Source organism: Papio anubis, unplaced genomic scaffold (assembly GCF_008728515.1).
Source record: "Papio anubis isolate 15944 unplaced genomic scaffold, Panubis1.0 scaffold97, whole genome shotgun sequence".
In the NCBI taxonomy this organism is placed as follows: Eukaryota; Metazoa; Chordata; class Mammalia; order Primates; family Cercopithecidae; genus Papio; species Papio anubis.
The window spans coordinates 218,908-235,686 of NW_022169952.1; the positions used below are offsets into that span (position 1 = coordinate 218,908).

The 16,779-nt window shown below is 42.3% G+C and overlaps 2 protein-coding genes across 4 annotated transcripts; one reads left to right on the plus strand and one right to left on the minus strand.

Annotated features, from left to right (window-relative positions):
* Positions 1 to 375: 375 nt before the first annotated feature.
* Positions 376 to 5,626, minus strand: LOC101020511. Of its 2 annotated transcripts, none has more exons than XM_003910408.4 (2): positions 5,041 to 5,626; positions 376 to 2,419 (listed from the first exon to the last, which is right to left on the minus strand). In XM_003910408.4, exon 2 carries the CDS (start codon positions 2,037 to 2,039, stop codon positions 978 to 980), a length of 1,062 nt encoding a protein of 353 aa, XP_003910457.2. In that variant the 5' UTR covers positions 2,040 to 2,419; positions 5,041 to 5,626; the 3' UTR covers positions 376 to 977. The 2 variants fall into 2 exon arrangements, with proteins under 2 accessions (XP_003910457.2, XP_017804248.2); XM_017948759.3 differs by having other exon boundaries at positions 5,205 to 5,313.
* LOC116273620 (putative lipoyltransferase 2, mitochondrial) lies at positions 5,284 to 7,279 on the plus strand. Of its 2 annotated transcripts, none has more exons than XM_031662758.1 (2): positions 5,284 to 5,773; positions 6,661 to 7,279. In XM_031662758.1, exons 1-2 carry the CDS (start codon positions 5,308 to 5,310, stop codon positions 6,888 to 6,890), a joined length of 696 nt encoding a protein of 231 aa, XP_031518618.1. In that variant the 5' UTR covers positions 5,284 to 5,307; the 3' UTR covers positions 6,891 to 7,279. The 2 variants fall into 2 exon arrangements, with proteins under 2 accessions (XP_031518618.1, XP_031518619.1); XM_031662759.1 differs by having other exon boundaries at positions 5,284 to 5,811; positions 6,661 to 6,780.
* The last annotated feature ends 9,500 nt before the right edge of the window (positions 7,280 to 16,779 follow it).

Below are 16,779 nucleotides of genomic sequence, written 5' to 3' on the forward strand. Positions count from 1 at the left end.
TCTCGCTCTGTCGCCCAGGCTGGAGTGCAGTGGCGCAATCTTGGCTCACTGCAAGCTCCACCTCCTGGGTTCACGCCATTCTCCCACCTCAGCCTCCAAAGTAGCTGGGACTATAGGCGCCCGCCTAACTTTGTTTTTGTATTTTTAGTAGAGATGGGGTTTCACCATGTTAGCCAGGATGGTCTCGATCTCCTGACCTTGTGATTCACCTGCCTCAGCCTCCTAAAGTGCTAGGATTACAGGCATGAGCCACTGTGCCCAGCTCCAACAGTATTTTTTAGACATCCATATCGCTCTAAAATTTGTATGGAAAGGCAAAGGAACTAGAATACCTAAAACCATTTTGAGGAAAAAATAAAGTGGAATCAATCATGCTACCTGATTTCAAGATTTATTATATAGTTACAGCAATCAAGACTGCAGTGCAGGTTGAATATCCCTTATCTGAAATGCTTGGGACCAGAAGTGTTTCAGATTTTAGATTTTTTTTTTTTTTAGTTTGAAATATTTATACATGCACAACGAGATAGCTTGAGGACAAGATCCAAGTTTAAACACAAAGTTCATTTATGTTTCATATACACTTTATACACATAGCCTGAAGGTAATTTTATACAATAATTTAAATAATTTTGGCATGAAACAAAGTGTGGATACACTGAACCATCAGAAAGCAAAGGTGTTAACATCTCCACCACCCATGTGGACGATCTGTGATTGTTTGGCATCACCATCATTCCTGATTCTGAATTTATATGCTACCAATAAGCAATCATTTTCTAACACTTATTCACACATAAGTACTTAACAGTAAAAAATATGACATACCAGTAATACAATGAAAAAAATAGTGTATTCAGGTTAAGTGAGCCAGCACAGTAGTGTCACCAGAATAGCTGTATCAGCTGTTAAGCAACAATAACAAATAACAGTAGGCTTTCAGTTTCCAAGTATGATGCTATGTTTTGACTAAGAGGTTACTGCATACTGTATTTTATTTTTAGGTGAGAAGCAGCATCAGAAGCAGTTGAGGGACCAAGAAGTGGGTTCTGTAGAGAGGAAGAAGCATTCCTCTGGATGGCTTTTTTAAATGTTTCTTTCAGAGTCATCTGCCTCATTAATGACGCTTTTTGTCTTAGAAGTCTCTCTTTGATTTTATAAACTGACATGATTTCTTGTTCTGTTATGAATGCATGCTGCTCTAGTCCTTTAATAAGCCCATCACACATTTTTACCATGTCATCTATAGGCACTTTTTCTGCAGTGTTAACATCATCTTCATTATCATTACTATTATGATCACCTTGATTCAGAACCATTTTTGTTACTTCACCATTGGACAATGAATGAACAACTGGAACCTCGTTATTACTGTTAAAAACATCTTTGATATCCTCTTCTTCCAGCTTACTGACAGTCTCTGGATGTATATTTTTTGTATACGTAAGGAGGTCAGACATTATTTTTTTCTCACTTGATATATAGAATCCTTCCAAGTTACCATCTTGTTCATCATCATTACTGAACTTGCCAGTAAACTTCTCTGCTGCTTCACGACCAGCAGATGCTTTATTGCCACAAATCTTTAAAAATTTAATGCCATGTCTTTTCTTAAATTTCTGCAACCAGCCTGTTGAATATTCACAGTTTCCCTCAATTTTTAGTTCATTGTGATAGATCTTTGCTTGTTTCATGATCAGCACACCATTAAGTGGCATGTGTTCACTGAGACGCTGACGGATCCAATCTTTCAATACACGATCAAGATCTTCATTTTTAGCTTTATGAAGTGTTTTTCTATTTTTCAATAGTATCTGCTCATCACTTTCAGCATAAAACTTCAATAGTTTATCCTTCTGTTTCTTCAGGTCATATATGGTGGTCATTCCAACACCATACTCCTCTGTAAGATGCTTCACACTTACACCACTGTCCAGTTTCTCCAACAACTTGACTTTCTGTGCTATAGATAAACATAAATGCTTCCTCTTTTTCTTATCACTGATATTCACAGGGGTATCTTCAGATCTTTTTGACATTTTCAACAATATATTTACACCACACAGCAGAGAATAAGCAAAAAAATGCAGTGAGTAATGCACATAGGTCTTGGCCCCATATGGGGCATTTTGGGAAACGTGTTGTTGGTGTGTCCAGCCTGTACACAGGCCATTTAATTACCCTTTGTGGGGATGGGTAATTCCAGGTGTGAGCAGAAAAACTGCAGCAGAAAAGAGCTGGGAGGGTCTTTTCCCCTTGGGGATGTTGCATGAACTGTGTGTTGTGCACCTGTGTTTTCACTGCAACTCACATAAGTTCAGGTGTGAAATTTTCCACTGGTGGCGTAATGTCAGTACTCAAAAAGTTTAGGATTTTGGAGCATTTCAGATTTCAGATTTTTAGATTATGGATGCTCAACCTGTATTGGTAGAGGAATAAACGCATAGATCAATGGAACAGAATACAGAAACTGGAAATAGGATCACACAAATATGTGCCACTGGTTTTGACAAAGCATAAAAGCAATTCAATGGAGGAAACATAGCCTTTTGAACAAATGGTGTTGGCGTAATGTAACATGCATATGCAAACAAACAAAAGAAGAACAACAGCAACAGCAACCAAAGTTTTACACCTATTTTAAAAAATAACTCAAAATGTATCATAGACTTAAATGTAAAATAAAAAAATCTTTTAAAAAATAGACAGTAGAAGGTCTTCAGGATCTAGGGCTGGGCAAAGAGTTATTAAACCAAAAGCATCAATAAAAGGAAAAGTGGATAAACTGGACCTTATCACAATGACAAACTTTTGCTCTGCAAAGGATACAGTTAAGAGGATGAAAATACAAGCCATACACTGTGAGAAACTATTTACAAAGCACATATTCGACAAAGGGCTAATATCTAGAATGTATAAAGATATCTAAAAACTCAACAGTACAAAAAACAATTAATCAGAAAATGGGCAAAAGACATGAACAGACATTTCATTGAAGGGAATATACACATGGTAAATAAGCACATGAAAAGATGTCTTACATCGTTAGTCAATAGGAAAATACAAATTAAAACCACAAGACACCACCACACACCTATTAGAATGGCTAAAATAAAAGCTAATGCTCGTGAGGATGCAGAGAAACTGGATCATTCATACACTGGTGGTGGGTATGTAAAATGGTACAGCCACTCTGGAAAGCATTTTGACAGTTTCTTAAAAAACAAAACATGTAACTACCATGCAACCCAGCAACTGCACTCCTGGACATTTACTCTGGAGAAGTGAAAACTTACATTCGTACAAAAACCTGTACACAAATGTCTACAGTACCTTTACTCAGAATATCTGAAAACTGGAAACAACCCAGGTGCTCTTCAGTGAGTGAACAGCTAAACTGCGGTACATTCATACTATGGACTACTACTCATCAATAAAAAGAAATGAACTATTGATACATGCAACAACTTGGATAAGTCTCCAGAGAATTATGCTGAGTGAAAAAAAATTCTAAAAGGTTGCATACTGTATGATTCCATCCATCTATACAACACAGACGTTCGCCAGGAATTAACAAGCAGTGTAACTACAAAGAGCAACATAAGGGATCCTTGTGGTGATGAAAATATTCTGCATCTTGACTGTATCAATGTCAGTATCCTGGTTGTGATATTGTACTACAGTTTTGCAAGGTGTTTCCATTGGGGAAAGCTGGGTAAAGGATACACATAATCTGTCCATATTATTGCTTACAACTGCATATGAGTCTCCAATTTTCTCAAATAAAACATTTGATTAAAATAGTACATATGTGATTTCTCTTGTCCAAACCCTGATAATTTGAACCCTTCATCAGACTGGAAAATTTCTCTTCTATTCCTAGTTTGCTGAGTCTTTTGGTCAGAAGAGGTGTTTATTTTTGCCAACAGATTTATCTGTATGTATTGAACAAAATCATAGCTTTTATTTTAAAAAAGTTTTTGTTTTATTATTTCTTCCAATGAAGGTTTTTCTCTTCTAACGTAAATTACGTTGATTTTAGAATGCAAAACCAACCTTGCATTCCTGGGATAAACCCTACTTCACCATGATGTATTAATCCTTTTATAAATTGCTGGATTTGATTGGCTAATATTTGCTTAGGATCTTTATGTCTATGTTTATGAAATGTTTTTCAGACACCTAGACAGTCATTCCCTCAGCTTCTGGAGTTGGTTGCTGATGATTCACAACTGAGTCCTTCTCTGGGGGCCCCCCTCCATCAAGGGAAGCAGTCTTGCCAAAAACAACAAACAAACAAACAAAAAAAAATCACAGCGCCTCTCCAGGTGTAGCCTGTATCCATGACTGGTCAATGCAAGGATATGAGTTTCTGGCCCCCTTGCTTTAATGTGGAACTACTCTGAAGGGTCATCCTAGGCTCCAAGCATCCCTTGGGATTGGTAAAGGCCTCTGCTGAAACCGTTTTGCAGGCCAACTTCTCGCTCTGCCTACAAATTCCTCCTTCCTTCACTTTCTTACAGGTGCTGATCTTTAAGTTCTCCCTGTCCCCACCAATAACCTTGTAGGCAAGCTAATCTCCCTCTTGCGACCCCCAGGGGCTCAACCCAGGACATACCATGTTACCGTTTTATTTTTCTTTTCATAGCACTTAACACCTTATACGTGAAATAACTTTATTTACTTAATACTTAAATACTGGCCGGGCGCGGTGGCTCAAGCCTGTAATCCCAGCACTTTGGGAGGCCGAGACGGGCGGATCACGAGGTCAGGAGATCGAGACCATCCTGGCCAACATGGTGAAACCCCGTCTCTACTAAAAAATACAAAAAAAACTAGCCGGGCGTGGTGGCGGGCGCCCGTAGTCCTGGCTACTCGGGAGGCTGAGGCAGGAGAATGGCGTGAACCCGGGAGACGGAGCTTGCAGTGAGCTGAGATCCGGCCACGGCACTCCAGCCTGGGCGACAAAGTGAGACTCCGTCTCAAAAAAAAAAAAAAATACTTAAACACTTATTGTCTGCTGTAAGAATGTAAGCTTACCAGGACAGAGCTTTCTCATACGCTGTGCACCGCTGTATCAAGCGCCTAGGGCAGGGCCTGCAGAACATAGCAGGCACTAAATACTGGTTGTTGAACGAACGGAGGAGGCCGGCCTGCGCTGGGTGCTGGAATCACACATCCCCCCTCCAGCTTTTAACACGCACCTGGGAGCCGCGGCTTGGGGCGTGCCCCTGAGTCCCCGCCCCTCATACCACGCCCCCAAGCCCAGGGAGAGGGCGGGGTCCCGCGGACGCAGCGGTGGGTGCCATGCGGCAACCCGCGGTTCGGCTGGTGCGCCTGGGTCGGGTGCCGTACGCCGAGCTGCTGGGGCTGCAGGACCGCTGGCTGCGGCGGCTACAGGCCGAGCCAGGCACTGAAGCCTCGTCGGGGACTGAGGCGGGCGCGCTCCTGCTCTGCGAGCCCGCGGGGCCCGTGTACACGGCCGGGCTGCGCGGCGGCCTGACGCCCGAGGAAACTGCGCGGCTACGGGCCTTGGGCGCCGAGGTGCGCGTCACAGGCCGCGGTGGCCTGGCCACCTTCCACGGCCCGGGCCAGCTGCTTTGCCACCCGGTACTCGACCTGCGGCGTCTCGGTCTGCGCTTGCGCATGCACGTAGCGGCGCTGGAGGCGTGCGCCGTGCGCCTGTGCGAGCTCCAGGGCCTGCAGGACGCCCGCGCGCGGTCCCCGCCCTACACCGGCGTCTGGCTGGACGATCGCAAGATCTGCGCGATCGGTGAGCGCCGCGGCGCAGGGCGGGACCTGAGAGCCGGGGTCGGAGCTTGAGGCCTGGGGGCGGGGTCTGACGGGGCTGGACCAATGGAGGTGAGGGTAGAACTCGGGCCGGGAGGAGGCGTATCTAGCGCGGGCCTCGAATCACAGCTACCCGCTGCGTTTGAGTTTTTAAGCCCTTTCCCGGATACCATATATTCAGAAGCAGAAGGCACGTTACATCATCTAGTCGAACACGCATTTCTGTGAATGGAGAGACAGGAGAAGTGGATTGCCAGGTTACTTCCAGCCAATCACAATGTCATGGCAATAAGGGTGCTAATTTTCAAACTTTTTTTTAAGACGGAGTCTCGCTGTGCGTCTCCCAGGCTGGAGTGCAGTGACGCAACCTCGGCTCACTGCAAGCTCCGCCTCCCGGGTTCACGCCATTCTCCTGCATCAGTCTCCCGAGTAACTGGGACTACAGGCGCCCACCACCAGCCCGGCTAATTTTTTGTATTTTTAGTAGAGATGGGGTTTCACTGGTTTGGCCAGGATGGTCTCGATCTCATGACCTCGTGCTCCGCGCGCCTCGGCCTCCCAAAGTGCTGGGATTACAGGCGTTAGCCACTGCGCCCGTCCCCAAACTTTTTTTTTTTTTTTTTTTTTTAAGTATTGGAATCTGTTAAAAGACATTTCCTGGAATCCTCATGATGAGTGCAGCTGCCTTGAAGCCACGCACCCCTTCCTTTCATTTGTTTCCTTTTCCCATCTGTGCACAATTCCTTGTTTCTCCAGAAACAAAATTTGAAAACTAGTGATCTAGTCCGGTTCTCTCATCGCCCTGAGAGGGACCCCGAAGCCCGGAGAGTGGAGGGTATCTACTCTAAGACCCTTTGACTTGCCTTGCAGGAGTCCGCTGTGGAAGGCACATCACGTCCCACGGCCTGGCTCTCAACTGCTCTACAGACCTCACGTGGTTTGAGCACATTGTGCCCTGTGGACTGGTTGGGACAGGCGTCACTTCCTTGAGTAAGGAGCTCCAGAGGCACGTCACCGTGGATGAAGTAATGCCACCTTTCCTTGTGGCCTTTAAGGAGATCTACAAGTGCACACTGATCTCAGAGGACAGCCCCAACTGAAGAGTACTCATAACAGCGAGGATGCTCGTGCCTTGGGAAGCACGAAGCCTGACTTGAGTCACCTACTGAAACACAGATTTTAGACCTGGCGTATCATTCACTGATCATGAAACTAAGGACATACCATGAGCTCTGAGCCACTGTTTTCATATGTATCCTGTTTTATTTATATCTAAATGTGACAACACTGAAAAGCAACACATGCTGTATAAAACATTAGCACTACTATTGACAGCAGTGTCTCAGCTTAGAGAAATTTAGATGTCATAGATTGTCATTTCTCTATTGTTACTTCCTCAATACTCTGTCTAACTGAGCAATTCTGGGCTCTAGTTCCCTCAATTTTGTGGAAATCACATCTCTGAATGGCACAGGTGAAGGTGATATGATGTGGTGCTTTTTTATTGTCAAGAGACCTGGGTTCTTTCTGCAATAAAGGGAAAAGGGAAGAACCTTCAAAGAATAAAATGGAATCTTACCTTCCTGGGTTTGATTCCCCAAGTTTGATAATTTAGCAGTTTTTAGTTGGGTTACCCTGAGCTAGGCCAAAGACTGGAGAAAGAACAAGAATAATTTCTCACACTGTACAAATGCCAAAGGTAGAAGTGAGTTTTTTTATATGAGACCTGTAAGTTTGTAAGGCTGCATATTATCTGTTGCTGTGTAACAAATCATCAAAACTTAGTGACTTAACAGTAAACATTAATTATCGTTTGTGGGTCAGGAATTTGGGGGAAGCTTAGCTGGGTGTTTGTAGGTTGGGGTCTCCCACGAACTTGCAGTTATGATGTCAGCTGCAGTTATTCAAAGACTTGGCTGGGCTCTAGGATTGGCGCCCCATATGGTGCACTCGCTTGCCTGGTTGGTTGTGGTTGTTGACAAGAGGCCTCAGTTCCTCACCATGTGGACCTCTCTATAGGTCTGCTTGATAGTTCTCATGACAGGGCAACTGGCTTCCCCTAGAGCAAGTCATGCCAAAGAGAGACAATCTGGAAGCCACAATGTTTTTCATGACCCAGCCTCAGAAATCATACAGGCATTTCTGTAGTCTTCTAACAGATGAGCCCTGTTCAATGTGGAAGGGACTTCACTAGGGCAACAAGAGGTGAGGATTATTAGGGGCCATCTTGAAGAATGCTTACCAAGCCTATTAAGAGTGGAAAGAGCCTTGAATGAGAAGTCAGGGGACCCTGGTTCCAGTTCTGGCTCTGTGGAAAAGTTGTTTACTCTCTGGTCTTCAGTTTCTCCTTAAACCAGTGCTGTTCAACAGAAATACAATGCAAGCCACATTGTAATTTGACATTTTATAGGATCCATGTTAAAAAGGTAAAAGAAATGAGTGATGCTAATTTTTTTTTTTTTTTTTAAGAAATGAGGCCTCACCATGTTGTCCAAGCTGGTCTCAAACTCCTGGGCTCAAGGGATCCTTCTGCCTCAGCCTCACAAAGTGCTGGGATTACAGGTATGAGCCACCATGCCTGGCCTATGATGTTAATTTTAGTATTTTAATTAACCCAATATGCAAAAATATCAATATAAAGCAATATAAATGTTTTCTTGAGATATTTCACGTTCCTTTTCTCATGCTGAGTCTTCAAAATATAGTGTGTATTTTACACTTACAGCACACCTCATTTTGGACTAGCCACATTTTAAAAGTGCTCATTGGGCACATGATGATGGTGCCTTAGACCGACCATTCTCACATGTAAAGTCCCTTTGAGTTCCCAAGGTTCTGTGGTCTCACTGGCTTCTAGGAAGAAAGGTAAATCCTCCTACATCTGAGGTCTGATTTTTTTTAATGCAAATAATTTATATCAATTATTCAAGCTGAAAAGGACTTTAGAGGTTTATTCCTACCCCCTCGTTGTAAAGAGATGAAAACAAGAATTAGGAAAACCCTCAAAGTCAAAGTAAATTAATGCCAAAGCCGGCACTGAGTCTTAGGTATAAGCCCCCTTCTCATGCTCTTTTCCTGCTGTGCACACTGATTTAGAGCTTGGAACAATAAGGTTTAAGTGTCATGGACATTCCATCAATATTAGTTGATTGATGGTTTATCACCTGTAATTTGGTCCATATTCTTCCTGGGCCTTAGTTTCCCATCCACAGGGCCACTGCTGCTGTTGTAGGGGTGTGGGAGTGAGGAGTCATTGATAATTTGAGTTATTATTGCCAAAAAGGAAAATAATTATTCCAGGAAAAGTGGAGTTAGATTCTCATAGATGGAAGGCCATGCACAGTGTTTCTACCTATCTGATACTCAGCCTCCCTCTCTAGCAGCCCTAACAAATGACCATACAACTTGTTCTTGAATGCTTCCAGAGACTGGAAAAGAAATAGACATGTACTCAGCACTTATGTATAGTGCCACATACAGTCATACTGTGTTAGCCTCTTAAGTACATGCTCTCATTTGACAGCCTGTTCCATTCTTCTGGACCATAGAGAATCTGTACACAGTTGTAGTGGCTGATTTGCTTGACCTTCCTGAACCTCAGTTTCATTACATGAAACAAGGATGGTGGTAAGAATTAGATGACATAATTATAGGTAAAGCATTGAGGGTAATGTTGGCCCAGAGTAAAACTTCAGTAAATCTTAACATTATTATTATCACCGTCTGTCCTCCATGAGCCTTCTCCAGGGAAATTATCCCCAGATCCTTTGAGTTCCCCTCAAGGCAATAGGCTCCGCAGGAGTAGAGCTGCTTCTGCCTTGTTTCCTTCTGCATCTCCAGCACGTAGCACTGGGCTTGACATACAGAAGGCTATTTGAACATACCAATTAAGGGGAATTGAACTGTTTAAACTCTTCTCCCAGCCTGCCCATCTGTCTGTGCACCAGCCCCAGCTCATGTGTGTCCCATTAGGTGCAGCACTCACGGCTGAGCACAGCAGTCTTGGTGTGGATAGACCAGCACAGAGTACAGGAAACTGTTGCTTCCTGTGCTGGACTTGGGGAACACAAACTGGCCCTCATGGTGCTGGCCTGCAGACATGTTCTTTTTGGCTTACAGGATTTTATATATGTGTGTATGTATCTGGTTAAGTTTAGTAATTGCCAACATTTAAAAAATGGGAAATTGTCATGTAAAAATTTGGTTTTCTGGCTTCTCATGAAAATTGGAGAGATCTGGAAACACTGGGCCATCGGCCTGACAATTGGAAGCAGGTATTTTGTTGTTGTTGTTTTGTGTGTGTGTGTGTGATGGAGTCTCACTCTGTTGCCCTGGGTTCAAGCGATTCTCCTGCCTCAGCCTCTCAAGTAGCTGGGATTACAGGCATCTGCCACCATGCCCAGCTAATTTTTGTATTTTTAGTAGAGATAGGGTTTCACCATGTTGGCCAGGCTGGTCTTGAACTCCTGGCCTCAAGTTATCCACCCGCCTCAGCCTCCCAAAGTGCTGGGATCACAGGCGTGAGCCACCATGCCCAGCCAGAAGCAGGTATGTTTTTAAAATTGCAATTTCCAGTTGGCTGCAGCACCTCTCCTCCCTTCCCCACTTGTTGACATTAGCTTTCTGGCCCCTGTAGGCATTTGAGTTGGTGACCCCTAATCTAGACATTTCCTTGTTCTGAGACACAGCAGAGTCTCGGTGGACCCAACATAGTATTGGTTTTACACCACAGTCATGGGGAGCCCTTTAAGAAAGGGCCATGACTTACTCATTCCTGTGTCCCTGGCCCCTGGCTCAGGGCCTGGCACAGTATAGACAGCAGAAAATGTATGATAGTTTTTAATCTTCACCAAATATTTCTGGCTCTCTGCTTTCTGGACACATGGCAGGATTGTGCTTTGTGGCCCCCACGTGGGTGAGTAGGGGCAAGGTCAAATTCTTCTGGTTAATTTATGAATGGAGGTGGCATGTCACTTCTGAGCTGGAGCATTGACTAGCTGGTGCCAGGCCCTTCAGAGTTTCCCTCTGGAACAGTGACCAACAACGTTGAAGATGGTGGCTGCTTCCTGAGGGACTGCAATGATCAGAGCCCCCTGCTGATGATGGACATGCATTGGAGTTCAGTCACATATATGTCACAGCACAACCTAGCCTGCTGTAACTAACGTAATTGTTTATATTAATCAGAACTCTTATATTTGTAAGTGTAGAAAGCCAATTCTAACATGAGCCAAAAAAATAACAAGGGTGGGGGTTATTGGAAAAGGTATTAGAGTCTCATAGAATCCAAGAGTAAGGCAGCAGCTGAAGAAGAGAACGGGAGTGTGAAGCCCTTTAGGAACTCAGGTAGTCTCTTCCCTCCCACTCTCTGTCATGTTTTGTGGCATGTGTTTGCTTCATTTTGTCTTGCTTCAGTTCAGCTTTCTCTATTTCCCAGGCCACATGGTGGAACATGGCTGCTGCTGCTCCTGCCACTGCGGCTGCTATCCATGAATGTTGGGGTAGAATCAAAGTTTCTTGCTTGAGCAGCTGGGTGGATGGATGCTAAAGATACTGCTGGGTTGGAGAACACCAGATAAGGACCAAGTTTGGAGAGGAAGATGATGAATTCAGTTTTTGATAAATCAAGTTTGAGATACTCATGGGAGAGGCAAGCAGAGAGAGCCAAGAGGCAGCTGGGTCTGGAGAATGAGTGGGATGAGTGAAGTTTTAGGTGTAGAAGCTCTAAGAGAGGAGAGCAGAGGACTGATAAGTGTGAGACACAGGCTGTGTGAGGCACGGGCTGGCAAGGAGGAGTAGGCCAAGTAGACTGAGAAGTAGAGAATAAGTGGTGCAGGGGCACAGAATGGGACAACGTGACTGTCTTATCCTCTGGCAGTCTCTCTCTCCGGCAACCCAACAAGATAGGCAAGGTTATTTTATGGATGAGAAAACCAAGGCTCCGAGAGGTCAAGTGCCTTGTGAGAGAGGTCATGCTGTTGATAAGGGCAAGGTGAGTCTGGGCTTCCAGTGTGGGCTCTGAAGGGTGAGTGAGGCAGGCCTGCAGGAGGAGCCCCCAGTAACAGGTGGTGAGTGGGTAGGCAAAGCGGGAGGATATAGAACAGGAGGCCAGAGTTAGGCTGAGGTCTAGCTGCGGCATCAGGTCAGGCTACTGCTGCGGGTTCCTGGCTCTCCTTCCTGCTTGGACAGATCCCACCTCTGGTTTCCCACTGGGGCCCTTCCTTAAGGAAGGAAGCTGAGCGTATGAAGGAGGATATTTAACACCCTGACTTTCCTCCTTTGAAAAAGCCTCTTCTTGTTTGTTCAGAGTCTTTTCCTCAAAATAAACAGATTGTCCAGAGTCTGGTGAATGAGTGCTGAGGGTGAGGACGTGACCAACTGCAGTTACTAGTCCAGTGTCTCGTTCCCCCCCGAGGCTGGCAGGAAACTGAACAGAGCCAGCTCTGGCAGCATGACCAGGTATCAGGCACCTCGCTTTGTGTAAAAATCACTCTTTGACAGTGTCTCCTTATGTTGTCCAGGCTGGTCTCGAACTCCTGGGCTCAAGAGATTCTCCTGTCTCGGCCTCCTGAAGTGCTAAGTAGGATTACAGGTGTGAGCCACCACACCTGGCTGTAAAAATGTACTTATTCTCCAGCCTCTTTTGTATAAATCGTAGTAAGGGATGGGACTAATGATGTTATCTGTGAAAATAGCCACCATTTACCCATAAGACAAAACTTGGGGCCCATCTACCCTGACCACATCATGATGTTCATCTGCAGCTGTTGCAAGGTGTTCAGATTGTATAAATACAAATGGCATAAAAACTTTAAAAGAAGTGCAATTCTCGAAAATTGGACTAAAGCATTCTGTAAAGCAACGGATAATAATGAGCTTACAGTGGATAATTCATTTGAATTTGAAAAATACAGAAATGAGCCTGTCAAATACCAGCAAGAACTATGAAATAAAACTACTGATGCAATGAAGACAGTTGGAAAGATCAAACAAATGCCAACCTAAATTTATAATGAACAAATTGAAGAAAAATAAAGGACTATAGAAAGCTCAGGACATCAAAGAAGTCAGGCAAAACTCATCTTATCTTGACCCCTCTTTCAGGCAAAGGAAAGCAGCTGGAAGAAAAGATGATACAACCGTTACAACAGGATGCAGACATGAAAGAGGCTTCCTAAAAATCTCATTGTCTATAACCATTTATATATTTACATTCGAAAATCTCCTTTGGAGACTTAGAAACTCTAAATTATTGACTTATTTTTTGTATAAGATCACTCAAATGAAAGGTGATTAAAAATCATCTACATTGCTGTCTACAAAACATCAGATAATATGGATGTTAGATTGCATCTCATTGTTAAGTCTTTACTGATAGATATGTTTGTAAATACAGAAATGAAATGTGGACATAAAATGGTTATGCTATTTGGTTAATGATGCTAGGCAACATTTCTGTAATTAATGACATTCAAAAATTTATGGCTAGTGATATATATAAAGTAAAATTTTCTTTGCAGTAAAATATGCCCTTTATTGTTATAGAAGGGAGGATATAAGGAATCAACAGTTTGTATGAGAATAGCTCAAATAGTATCTTTTATTTTGATTTTAATATTTCTTATTTTGGTTTATTAGCATCTTAGAACAAAATGGCCTTATATAATGAAGCCTAGTTATGCTGGACTGTTTTGACCTGTTTTAATTGTTCTGACAGATAGTTGGGGATGAAAGCCGAATAGCATTTGCCTGAAATGACTGACACTATATAATTTCTGCTTTGGCAATACTCAGTTCTAACTTGTGATTCCTGGTAGAACAGACTTTTTTTTTTTTTGAGCCTAGCAATGATCTAGAAGCAGATGTTATCTCAGTGCCTTTTAAAATTTGTTGTGTGGTTTTCTTTCTTTTTTTTTTTTTTTGAGTCGGAGTCTCGCTCTGTTGCCCACGCTGGAGTGCAGTGGCACAATCTCGGCTCACTGCAAGCTCCGCCTCCCGGGTTCACGCCATTCTCCTGCCTCAGCCTCCTGAGTAGCTGGGACTACAGGCGCCTGCCACCGCGCCCGGCTAATTTTTTGTATTTTTAGTAGAAACGGGGTTTCACCGTGGTCTCGATCTCCTGACCTTGTGATCCGCCCGCCTCGGCCTCCCAAAGTGCTGGGATTACAGGCGTAAGCCACCGCGCCCGGCTGTGTGGTTTTCTTTTAAAAAGCCATACAATAATTTTGGAAAACAATGTATGGGTAGAACATCTGTCTGTAATTTGCACGCAAAACCACTTTTAATGGGTACAAAGTTAAATTAGGAGGAATACGTTCAGATGTCCTATTGCACAGTAGGGTGACAATAGTTAATGCATTGAATGTTCTTGCTACAAATAAATGATAAATGTTTGAGTTGATGGGTATGCTAATTACACTGATTTGATTGATACACATTGTATGTGAAACAGTACATATGCCATAAATATTTACAATTATGTTTCAGTTTAACTTTTTAAAAAACATTTCTAATGTAAAAAGTATCTCTCAAACTGTAGGTTAACTTCTTGATTTATATTTAAATATGAATCTTAAGCAAAATAGTGAAAATAACCATCTTGATTTAGTGTTTTTGTCCCATATGTGAATTGTATATACTTAGAGGACAATAAAATCAACTGAGCTGTAAGCTTAGAATAGGACTGAGGGGTAATTTTGCACAGCAGCTTTACGAATGGTACATTGTTATATTGATGCTTCAAAACTCTCTCTCTCTCTTTCTCTCTCTCTCAGTAAATGGCTAAAGGGATTAGTACTTTACCTTTGGAGGTCCTCAAAGCATTATTTGGAGTTGATAATACTTCAGCTAGAACCAAGTAGAATCTGTTTTTTCCTTTGGAGGTCCTCAAAGCATTATTTGGAGTTCATAATACTTCAGCTAGAACCAAGTAGAATCTGTGTTTTTCTGAAGACTATCGGTAGCATAAATGTGATTATAAACAAAGTACACTTAAGATGTATATATGCAATGACTGCTATTTATACAAAATTTAAATCTGCAAATGGAAACAACATGCTTATGGGTTATTAAAATTGTCTAAAGTCTTAGGTTCTTTATAGTACACATGCTGATTTACAAATAAATGATTTATTAACTGATTTTTAAAAATTATCTCTCTGAAAACTCCCATGGAAACCAGATTTTTGTAATCTAAATCTGATTTTTTTTTACCAAATTGTCACTTACTGTACATATTATCAAACCACTTTATAATATCTGTAAAGTTAAAAAATACTTGTATTCCCACCTAACACAATCCTTTTCACTTATGTGTGTTTTCAGTATTTGATCATGAGCAGACATATTTTTATGTACTTCTAATATGTGAACAAAATTTTGTATACTTTTTTCATCATCTTTGATTTTGTTTTTAATTAAGTCTTATGATCATACATAATTTTTAAATTTGTATATATCTCCTCTACTTTAATCCTTTTAAGTTGGCAAAAGCACCATTCCCAATCACAAATACACGGGAGTTCTACAGTTTTATGCTTTTGAATGGCTGTTTAAAGACAATCCTAAATTACAACTTAGTCTGACTTAGATTGTAAAGAATTCAAGAGTAAAGTTTAACTTGCTACTATTTTTAAAGCATTTGACCTTATAGATCATCTATAAAATGTGAGAAGTGTTAATCTTTATTTGATATTACACATAAACCACACTAAAATGCCTTTCAATAAGTAAAAGGAACCATTTTAGATACAGGGAATTCAAATTAGATTGGCATAGTTAAGGCCAAAAATTTAAAGTATACATTGCTACCTTATCGTCAACCCTTGCCTTTAAGAAGTGACGAACACAAAACACAGGTGAAACCTTGCTTGGTTCTGAGACAGGGAAGGAATTTCCCCAGTATTTAAATATATTCACATATCCAGTTATATTAATCTAAATATAAAACGAATCTCCAATAAGTTTTGTTTTGTTTTTTTGAGATGGAGTCTTGCTCTGTTGCCCAGGCTGGAGTGTAGTGGTGTGATCTCGGCTCACTGCAACCTCTGCCTCCTGGGTTCAAGCGATTCCTCTGCCTCAGCCTCCTGAGTAGAGTAGCTGGGACTACAAGCGTGCGCCACCATGCCCGGCTAATTTTTGTATTTTTAGTAGAGATGGGGTTTCACCATGTTGGCCAGGCTGGTCTTGAACTCCTGACCTCAAGTGATCTGCCCACCTCAGCCTCCCAAAGTGCTGCGATTACAGGTGTGAGCCACCACACCTGGCCCAATCTCCAATAAGTTTTAAGATAGCATTCACCATCTCTGGAAAGTTGAACGTTACTAACAAAGTCTAATCATATCTTTAGAAGGGGTAAACAGTGATAGCATTTACTGAATCACAATTACTATTAAAATTCAAAAAACTAAACATACTCATTTAACTACAACCCAGGGTTTAGTTTTAAATCAGGACTGCCCAACAAAATATTCTGTCAATCATTCGTGATCTGAATTCTGATGTATGAGAGCTATCAAATTATGGTACACATAAAAAAGTCATGAGACATTTCTGTTTTGTAATAAATAAGGCAGTGGCCAATTATTACTCATTGGTAGCTTTTTTGAGATAAGCTATCAAGTCTGCCCTTTCTGCCTTCTTCTTAATGTGGGCAAAGATCGTTTTTGATCCAGGGATGTACTTCTAGGAATTCTCCAAATGCTCCATCAGGGTATCCTCTCCCCAGATGATGCCTTTGTTCTTATTGGCATCTGTGTAAGAGAATCCAGTGGCCTGGACAGGTGGAGATTAGGCCCAGTTTTGTCCTTGCCTTTGTTTTCCATGGTGTAGCACTGGGCACACTTCTCAATACAAATCCTCTTGCCTTTCTCAATATCACCCATATTTAATTCTCTCTTTTGTCGCCGGCGCTAGGAACGTTCCCACTGGGAAGCTGGACGTACCGCTCTGTATACTCTTTCTTTCTTTCTTTCTTTCTTTCTTTCTTTC

Coding starts and splice junctions, on each gene's coding strand:
- LOC101020511 (XM_003910408.4), bottom strand. CDS start 2,039: ATGTCAAAAAGATCTGAAGATACCCCTGTGAATATCAGTGATAAGAAA.
- LOC116273620 (XM_031662758.1), top strand. CDS start 5,308: ATGCGGCAACCCGCGGTTCGGCTGGTGCGCCTGGGTCGGGTGCCGTAC. Junction 5,774..6,660: donor TCGCAAGATCTGCGCGATCG/GTGAGCGCCGCG, acceptor CTTGCCTTGCAG/GAGTCCGCTGTGGAAGGCAC.